Source organism: Morus notabilis, unplaced genomic scaffold (genome assembly GCF_000414095.1).
Source record: "Morus notabilis unplaced genomic scaffold, ASM41409v2 Scaffold277, whole genome shotgun sequence".
In the NCBI taxonomy this organism is placed as follows: domain Eukaryota; kingdom Viridiplantae; phylum Streptophyta; class Magnoliopsida; order Rosales; family Moraceae; genus Morus; species Morus notabilis.
The window spans coordinates 216,960-227,386 of NW_010363731.1; the positions used below are offsets into that span (position 1 = coordinate 216,960).

The 10,427-nt window shown below is 32.2% G+C and overlaps 2 protein-coding genes across 2 annotated transcripts; one reads left to right on the forward strand and one right to left on the reverse strand.

Moving 5' to 3' along the window:
• Positions 1-4,618, forward strand: LOC21405777 (cinnamoyl-CoA reductase-like SNL6). Its single transcript, XM_010104821.2, has 6 exons — positions 1-197; positions 321-481; positions 653-841; positions 3,497-3,650; positions 3,893-4,085; positions 4,364-4,618. Exons 1-6 carry the CDS (start codon positions 77-79, stop codon positions 4,446-4,448), a joined length of 903 nt encoding a protein of 300 aa, XP_010103123.1. The 5' UTR covers positions 1-76; the 3' UTR covers positions 4,449-4,618.
• A 58-nt stretch (positions 4,619-4,676) lies between these two features.
• Positions 4,677-10,159, reverse strand: LOC21405778 (HD domain-containing protein 2). The gene is made up of 8 exons (XM_010104822.2): positions 9,817-10,159; positions 9,577-9,701; positions 9,432-9,469; positions 8,392-8,502; positions 8,199-8,278; positions 7,275-7,311; positions 5,339-5,380; positions 4,677-5,066 (listed from the first exon to the last, which is right to left on the reverse strand). The coding sequence occupies exons 1-8, from the start codon at positions 10,099-10,101 to the stop codon at positions 4,996-4,998; spliced, it is 789 nt and encodes a 262-aa protein (XP_010103124.1). The 5' UTR covers positions 10,102-10,159; the 3' UTR covers positions 4,677-4,995.
• Between the last annotated feature and the right edge of the window lie 268 nt (positions 10,160-10,427).

The window sequence follows — 10,427 nt, forward strand, 5'->3', positions numbered from 1 at the left end:
TACAAAGCAGAAGAACCCCACCCAAAAAAACAAAAACAAAAAAACATTTAAGGAACAACAAGCGAAAAAAGCCTGAATGGATTGCGAAAAGCCTGCCGTTTGTGTTCTTGATGCATCAACTTACGTGGGATTTTGGATCCTCAAACGATTGTTGAGCAGAGGCTATTCAGTTCATGCTGCCATTCACAGGAATATTGGTTAGTACTTCAAAGTTTTTCTTTAAAAAAAAAAAAAGAAAGAAAAAGAATTTTAAGGACCCTTTTGCGGTTAGATTATGTTTTTGTGATTTGGGATTCTTAATTGTTCTTGTTATGTCACAGGAGCTGAGACAGAGATAGAGAAGAAGCTTAAGGAAATGGAAAAAGTGGAAGAAAGATTATCAGTTTTTGCTATTGATATTCTTGACTACCAGTCAATTCTTTTGGCTTTGAAGGGCTGTAACGGCTTGTTCTGCTGTCTAGAGAACCCAGATGGATATGATGTAAGTTTTTGTTTTCATTTTTTTTTTTTTGGGGATTAGAAACATGAATTGCTACTTATAATCTCTTCTGGGGTTGTTTTACTTTTTCACTATTTTTATTTTAATCTTTTGAATTGGGTATTAATTAATTAAATATTAACCAGCTTAATTGTGGGTTTGATTATTAATTAGGACAAACTGGTGAAATGGGAGGTAAGAGGAGCCATTAATGTGGTGGAGGCGTGTGCACAAACAGAGAGTGTAGAGAAAATTGTGTTCACTTCTTCTTTGACGGCTGCAATATGGAGGGAGAACATCTCTTCAGAGAAAGATATTGATGAGAGCTCATGGAGTAATCAGGAATTCTGCAGAAAACTCAAGGTTCGTCTTTGACTTTTTCTTTTTTTTTTTTTTTTTTTTTTTTTTTTTGTTTAGTGTTTTTTTCCCCCTTTTTAAAGCTATAATACATGTTAAGAAATAATACAATGATTTCATGATCTTTAAGAGGCAAGAATTACTGCTTTAATTTTATATTTATTTTTTAGCCTCGTCAAGTTAATTTTATTGTCAAACTACAATAATGTCTCAAAATGTTGAGATGTATATCCATGTCATGTTTCAATTATTAGATGAAAAAAGAGTACAAGCCATTAAAAAAACTATCGACTGCCAACTCATAAAATTTACAAAAAAAAAAAAAAGAAAAAGAAAAATCAAGGAATAATATCGTCTTAAAAATGATTGAGATTTCTAAGGAAAAAGTCTGGGGACCATTTTTTGTTTGTGGAAGATATTCTCTTTGTGTGTAGAAAATTGATATGCTACGCTTGACAAGGCAAAAAATGCTGTTTTTAGCTTTTATGAACGGGTGATCTTGAGATGGTCAAAAAGTGTTTTTATAAGTAGTGGTATTTGTAGTGTCTTATCACATGCTAGTGATCAAGATATATCTCATTTTCCCAGGAGGGGCGTGTTTGATATAAGGGAAATAAATTAAATGTATCTGAACTGATTAGATGAAACGTATCTTTTTAGGAAGTTTTTATTACCTTTTGTGGTGTTGGGTGAAAAGTTTTCGGTATCGTATCAGAAATATGATAACTTAAATTTTATGTTGAAATTTATAAACTTTAAACGTTAAGTTACAATAAATTTGTGAATTTTTAAAAAATATGATAATTTGTGAATTTTGAATTAAAATTTGTAAACTTTAAAGTTACGCTAGATTTCGTGAATGCATCAAAAAAAGAGTCTGTTTGGCAAAACTTTTACTTTTACTCGATAGAAGAAGATAAATAAAAGATTAATGGGTCAAAATAATTTTTAAAGTTTTTAATAAACAATAAAAGTGTTGAAGTGAAGTTTATAATACCTTAATAAAACTCTAGTAATAGTTTTAAAGTCTATTCAGAAATATTTTTTTAGAAGTCTTATTTAGTATTTTTTTGAAAAATCAAAGCACTTTTAATAGATCATCCAAACATTTTTAAAAACAATTTTTTGGAATTAAAAAGTCAAAAATATCTTTTAAAAAGTTCTCTTAAACAGACCCAAAAACTTATAGTTTAAATTCCATCAAAATAAAATAACACTTATTTAGTTTCACAGGGTCACACTCCCACTACTCATAAAGTGATGGGGCCCATATTATCTTATGAGTGGGTGGAGCTTTAACCCATAAGTAAAAAACATTTTTCAAATGAAAAATATGTTAAACTGATACAATCTAAAAAATAACCCTATTTGTAGATTATTTTCTCATAGACTAGTGTAGACTTCTATTGTAGTTGAGTTTTTCCAGAAAATCATGATTAAAACATTCACAATACAATGATCAACTCCAAAATGAATGATTTAGTCAGGAGGCATAGATTTCCTTTGATTTTTTTAATCTTGATCCATTTTTGGGAGAATATTTATCTTTTAAATTTAGAGCCTGTTTAGCTAGAGGATTCGTTCTCTGATTCAAATCATGGTTCATGGTTCGTTTCAATATTTTCTCTCAAAAAAATACACGTAAATTGAAAATAATTTTAATCTCATGGTTCTAATTCATGAACCAAACGTAATTTTAGAGTTGGGATTGATGCTTTATTATAGTTATCCTCTTTTCCAAGCTGGGTCAGCCCCTGCTTGTTTTTTTTCTTCTTTAATGGGGTTCCTATACAAAAATGATAGTTGTTGTTTTTTTGTGCGACATTCATAATGGTGGTGGTGACATCGTTGAAGCATCATCTCAATATTCATTGTATTTTTGCTAATCAATATGCATTGTATTTGATGTAGATGATGTAAGTGACTAATTAAACAAAGACAAGTCATAGTATTTTTGAAAAGTGTGGCTTATCTTTTTGGAATCTTCTCTATCTACAATAATTTAATAAAAAGGAAAAAACCAAATATCAATTAAGATAATAAAAAATATTATTTATATCACCTTATTTAAATATAAATAATTTTTATTTATTAACTAGAAAATAAAAAATAATGATAATATTTAATTACTTAGAATGACATAAATAATAGTTATGCAAAACACCTTGATAAACCATGATTTTTCTCTTAATATAAAAGCAAATAAAATAAAATAAAATAAAAGAAGAGAAAAGGGTGTAAAACGTGCAAACCCCTTGGAGCTATGTAAATGTCATGAAAAAACATCCTACTACAGAGTATAATTTTTAACTGTCAAAATTTTCATCTACGTCATACTTTTTCTTTTTAGTATGGCATAATCACAATGTAATTTGACAATTCATAATTGTATTTTATTTATATGATTTTTTATAGCTCTGTTCATTATGTTAGTTCGAATTATAATTTAAATTTTTGTTATAGTGTTTTTTCTTATAAAAAATTTAAAATTTTATTTTTTTTATTATAATATTTTGTCTCACGTGAATTAATATTTTAACTCAAATTATTAACTTAAACGAACAAATAACTTAAAAAGACGATTTTTTTTCCCTTCTGTGAAAACTTTTTTTTTTTTTTTTTTCTGTGCAAAGTGAAAATATTTTTCTGTTCCTTGGACAGTTGTGGCAAGCGTTGGCCAAGACACTATCAGAAAAGGCTGCTTGGGCTTTAGCCATGGACAGAGCGCTTAACATGGTTTCCATAAACGCTGGACTAGTTGTTGGCCCAGCTGTCGCTCAAGAAAACCCTCTCTCAACAATGTCTTATCTCAACGGTAAACATACTAATGCTATGTCTTTTTCAACTTCTGCCTTGATTTTCTGTTTTCCCATGGAGTAAATTTTTCATTTTTCTTTCACAAAGGAATAAAATAAAGATAAAATTTATTAAATGAAGACATATTAAGATAAAATTTATTAAATGAAGACATATCTATATTTTTTTAATTTAAATTGATACTTCACTCTAAAATTTATTAAATGTTAGTTCCGCCATTAACTTCAAATTTTCTTGCAGGAGCGGCTCAAATGTATGAAAATGGGGTGTTGGCACTTGTTGATGTGAACTTCCTAGCTGATGTTCATATACGAGCTTTTGAGGATCGATCAACATGTGGGAGGTACTTTTGCTTTGATCAGATAGTCAATACAGAAGAAGAAGCTGTTAAGCTTGCACACAGCTTGAGCCCTTTGATATCCCTGCCTCCTAGGTAAGAGTAACAAAACCCCAAAATTCTAAATGGCCTATGATTTTGCTCGTTTTATCAAAAAAAAAAAAAAAATGCTAACATCACACTTTCTGTTACTCTCTGCGTTCATTATTTGATACGTATATTCTATAAACATAATATATTAGTATTTAAACAGAAAATGAGATTGTAAAATTCACATGCCAAACAGTAAATGCAGGGAGTGAAAGAAAAATGCCCATCATTTCTTGTTTTATCGATCTGAAATGAGCTAAACATTGTGCTTTGATTTTACACAGGTATGAACGTCAAGGGAGTGAACGTCAAGGGAGGCTGAGAACCGAAAAATTAAACAAACTAGTTGAGAGCGCAGCTTGTCACTAGACCCTTTTTTTTTTTCTTTTTTTTTTAGGTCATGAACCTCACGGGTGTGCATATGACTTTATACTACTTTTCTCTTTCATCGGTGTGGCTAGAAAGTTTATAGAGTCCAAAATCCAATGTGTAATAGAAAAATCAAAGATAATAAATAACAATATAAATTTTAAGTACTACTGTTACTCTTTTATTGAAAAAAAAAAAAAAAAAGAAAAAGAAAAAGTACTACTGTTACTCCGCACAAAAAAGAAAGGAGAAAACAAGAAGAATTTTTGCTTTTTTTTTTTTGTTTTTTGGTGGACAAGGAGAATCTTGCTATTAATAATGAGTTATTGATGTTGACAATTTGGTGAAGAGTAAGGTCAGTGATGATTAGTAGGCTGTGTAACACCAAAGTGAAGCGCCTCACAAGTCATAACCACAAAGTCCTTATTGCCAGGAATGGATGGTGTCATCACCAAGACCTTCAAGTTCAACTCTCCATCATTACCAGCACCACCATTAGCAAGTTGTTGGCAAGATTCAAAGTCAATTTAGAACTAAAATCTAGAAATTAGCCTTCCTTTTGTCTTCTTGATGCTATCTCTGACGCCCATGCCTTGCCTAGTTCTGTCTGGAACTTCCCTGCGAAGTGTTTCCAATTTAACTTAGTTACGCAACCAAGAAAAAAAAAATCAAGTTTTTAGAAAGAGCAATATAATATCACTCTCGGTGATTGTTATCAAAAACCTTTTCAATTAATCACAAATTCACACGTGAACTCTGGGAGCCCATAACCCACACAGGGTCCCACAAAGTTGGTACATGTCAATCTTTTAAAAAAAAGTGATAACTAAAATAAAATAAAAGGAAGAAAAAACCAGGAGATTTTATTTATTTTTTTTTAATTTTATTACCAGCAGTTGACTGGAAAAATTCATCCAAGTCCTTTCCTTGCTCTGCATAAAGTCACCAATAAATTTAATTAATTTTCATGCTTGAAAAATGTTGCAAACCAGAGGGATTATTTATGGCTCACTAAGTTGATGCTAAAGATGCAAACATAAACACATCTATTTGACAAGTAATTAAAATTATAGCAACAAAATACAGTGAAACAATTATGTGACGTCCAAAAACCAACATATCACAAAGTACAAGGACCGTAATAAGTACTAAGATGGCTCTTAAGTCGTCAATATTGACCATAGAAGGCATATATTATACTACACAATACCAAATGAAATTGACCAAGAAACTTAGGTTACAGACTTACAGTCTACAAGAATAAGGCGAACAAAAGATAAACTTTTTATTTGTAACAATATTTGAAAATGCGGGCTCCATCAGAAATTATAATGAGTTTATCAATGCATCACGAGTAGAAACAAAGATTGGAATATGAGTTCATAAATGCATCACAAGTAGAAACAGAGATTGGAATATCTCTGTTCTGTAGTTTTATTCAAACAAGTAGCACCGTTCTTTTCAGGGGCTCAAGTGGAAAACTTGAGCTGAAATCCAAATTTTGGTGAAAGAAAACACTGTAGCAAAAAGATTAAATTGTAATTCGAACTGCGAAAAGAACGGGACTCTATCATTCAAAATCCCATGTTGCAAATATGAAACTTCTCTCACAAATTACAATACAGATCCTAATAAATGATGAAGGCATACATTATACTACACAATACCAAATGAAATTGACCAAGAAACTTAGGTTACAGACTTACAGTCTACAAGAATAAGGCGAACAGAAGATAAACTTTTTATTTGTAACAATATTTGAAAATGCGGGCTCCATCAGAAATTATAATGAGTTTATCAATGCATCACGAGTAGAAACAAAGATTGGAATATGAGTTCATAAATGCATCACAAGTAGAAACAGAGATTGGAATATCTCTGTTCTGTAGTTTTATTCAAACAAGTAGCACCGTTCTTTTCAGGGGCTCAAGTGGAAAACTTGAGCTGAAATCCAAATTTTGGTGAAAGAAAACACTGTAGCAAAAAGATTAAATTGTAATTCGAACTGCGAAAAGAACGGGACTCTATCATTCAAAATCCCATGTTGCAAATATGAAACTTCTCTCACAAATTACAATACAGATCCTAATAAATGATCTACAGATATTTAACCCTCGTTTGTTTCACTGGTTTAGCTCAGTTCAACTCAGTTTGAACAGTGAGCACAGTTTAAACCCCCGTTTGGTAAGCACGCAGTCCGAATTATATTTCCCTGTTTCGACTAAATTAAACTGTTCAACTTAGAATTTAGCTCCCCCTTAAGTTCAATCGTTTAATGTAATTCGAACTGCGAAAAGAACGGGACTCTATCATTCAAAATCCCATGTTGCAAATATGAAATTTCTCTCACAAATTACAATACAGATCCTAATAAATGATCTACAGATATTTAACCCCCGTTTGTTTCACTGGTTTAGCTCAGTTCAACTCAATTTGAACAGTGAGCACAGTTTAAACCCCCGTTTGGTAAGCACGCAGTCCGAATTATATTTCCCTGTTTCGACTAAATTAAACTGTTCAACTTAGAATTTAGCTCCCCCTTAAGTTCAATCGTTTAAACTATTTTTGAACAATAAAAATGCGCCCACTCTCTGCTTTTCACACTTATCAAACACAAATTCGAATTTTATTCCCTGTTCAGATTAAAATTTTAACTGCACATCCAAACGCCAATTCGAACTACAATTTAAATCATACAATTTGAATTTTTCTGTTCAAACAAAAAAGTTCAAATAAACAAAATTCAAACTAACCAAACGGGGGCTTAGTATATGCATGCAACTCTGTTCTAATACAAAATAAATTATCAACAAAAGAAGGGCTTACCACTTTCATATTCCAATGCTTGAAGTATCATCTCCACCTGGAAAGGGCAAAAAATCATATAACAAGAATCAAAGATAATCCAACATACACATCAAGTTTAGAGATGATTATATTAAGGGCTTAAATATGCATGGCATGCTGACTATATAATACGGCCCAAAGTCAAGTTGTACGCCTTTTATTTTTTGTTTGTGAAAGTGAGCAAAGCGTTTAATTATTTTGTCCCAGATGCAGCTTCCAACTACACCTCCCAAATTAGGGGGAAAAGAATCAAGGATCTTCAAACTACCCAACTTACAAACTTTGCAAAGCTGACATGAATAGGGTATATTTTCCAGCAGCTTCGGCATAGTACCAATAGTACCCCGATGCTCGGATGCTTGAAATAATTTTTTTAAGCTATATGGATCCCATTATACAAATTTTATTCCTGTGCTATCAAAATTGTGAATAGAGAAAAAGAAAATGAACCAGTCTGTAAAACAGGTTTATACTTAGGCAAGTAGCTAGTAGTCATTGTACAAAGTACTATGCAACTGAAAAGCATATTTTCAAGACAAAAAATCTATCTTCATAAGGAGTGTAAAACCTTTTGGTCATTATCATAGTGACACACAAAAATAGTAACGATAGTTTAAAAGGAGCATTAGGCGAGACAAGAGAAACAAATTTGTTACATACTTTGTCAAAGTCCTTGACAACTTTAGCTTCCGGGGGTCTGTAAAACAGGTTTATACTTAGGCAAGTAGCTAGTAGTCATTGTACAAAGTACTATGCAATTGAAAAGCATATTTTCAAGACAAAAAATCTATCTTCATAAGGAGTGTAAAACCTTTTGGTCATTATTATAGTGACACACAAAAATAGTAACGATAGTTTAAAAGGAGCATTAGACGAGACGAGAGAAACAAATTTGTTACATACTTTGTCAAAGTCCTTGACAACTTTAGCTTCCGGGGAAGAATTCTCCTCATACTCTGTCCACAATTCAGCTATCTCCTTAGCTGACAAAAATTTGCTAATTAGATAAACGCAATCAGAAGATAATAAACAATTAATGCCTGTCCGGTTGAATAACAAGTGATTCTGATGAGAGACTTTGTAGCAAATGAAGTACCTCTAGACCCTCCACCAAGTAATTTGCACATGTTGTCTAATGCTTCCCTTTCTCGCCGACTCTTCTCAGTCTTCGAGATCCCATCGGCAGGGGTAATGTCCCCAACAATGGCTATTCAGAGAAATTAAAGATAAAAGACAACAACTTGTAACTTGAACTCGAAAATATTCAACAACCAAAATAAAAAATAAAAAAAAACACAAGCACAAACTTGATAATGCATTAAAGAACAGCACAATTGCGTCCTAACTAACTAATTAAATTACGCAACCGTCTATGGACAGTGGATCCTAATAAAGAAAATAACATTTTATAAGAAAAGTAAAACAAAAAGGCAAAAGACAATAACTAACATAGACAATAAGGATTCTTGTTATAAGTTAAAGGATGAAAATGACGTATCTCAATGATCATGGTTCCATCTAAAGATGTAACATACTATTCAAAATGTTTTTTTTTTTTTTTTACCAAAGACAACAACTTGTAACTTGAACTCGAAAATATTCAACAACCAAAAAAAAAAAAGAAAAAAAAAACACATGCACAAACTTGATAATGCATTAAAGAACAGCACAATTGCGTCCTAACTAACTAATTAAATTACGCAACTGTCTATGGACAGTGGATCCTAATAAAGAAAGTAACATTTTATAAGAAAAGTAAAACAAAAAGGCAAAAGACAATAACTAACATAGACAATAAGGATTCTTGTTATAAGTTAAAAGGATGAAAATGACGTATCTCAATGATCATGGTTCCATCTAAAGATGTAACATACTATTCAAAATGTTTTTTTTTTTTTTTTACCAAGTAATTTCAATTCAAAGCTAACATAAGTTATCAACAAATTAGAAATTAGAATTCCAAAATGCTTAAACAAATTAATTCGACTTACTATATTTTTTTTCAATAAATTATCAGAGAAAACTGATGGATTACTAATGATAAAACAGAATATCTATATAAAGCGGTGAAAAATTGTTTATTTGGTCTAAAATTCCCATCATCCAAACAAAAAAAAAAAAGAAATTTGTTCTCACCTTCCGCAATATCATGAACGATAGCCATTTTCATACACCTGAAAAAAACAAATCTCAAAAAACAGTAGAAAAAAAGAAGAAAAGAAGAAAAAAAAGAAAACAGTGAGAGCTGAAAAGGCAAGACAAAGTAAAGAAAAATCCTAACCTGTCACGGTCGACACCGGGAATATCCGAAGCAATGAGAGCCATGAGTCCCATTCGATACATATGATCCGCAACAGATTCTGGATCCTTCACGTCTCTTCTCACCCATCCCGCTCTCTTCGTCGTCTTAACTCGCAACAGAAAAATCACAAAAATTTCCCATTATCCTTCCCGCATTTTCTCGGCATCCAAACACAAAATCGAAAGGCAAAATAACATCTTTCTGTTCGTTTCGTCTTACCTTGAGTCGGTGACAGAGAGAGAGAAAATCAATCGCACCGGAAACAGACGAAGAAGAAGATGATGATGATGATGGAGCAGGAGGAGTGATAGCGTCACCGCTTGTGAGCGGTGACGGCGAGGAGGATGCTTCCGTGGCCATACTATGATGGTCGTGGTGGTTGGGGGACGGAGTGTGGGCTGTGACGGACTTGAATCTGAGATGAGAGGTAGAAGAAGAAAGTGTGGGCATTAAGAAGACAAACGACGACGATTTACATAGCCACGCTCGGCTCACCGAACCCATTTTTTCCTCTTTTTTTTTCGTTCTTTTTTTTTTTTTTCTCCCTTCTTCTTTGTTTATTTATTTTTTATATATTTTATTTTTGCGCTACAAATTTTGGGTATTTTTTGTAGGGGCTTTTTGAGGTCAAAAGATGCGGTATATGCTATGGAATTATGTGGTTAAATCTGGGTCGTACACGTCAGATTGGGACATGAGAATGTGGGCCCCATGTTTCATAGGGTAGACAGTGCCATGCAAAAGTGGAGTTTATTGTAAATGTCATCACATGAGACAACGACTCGTCGTTTGGCGTTGCAAGCTTGTTGCCGTGTATAGGCAGGACGAAT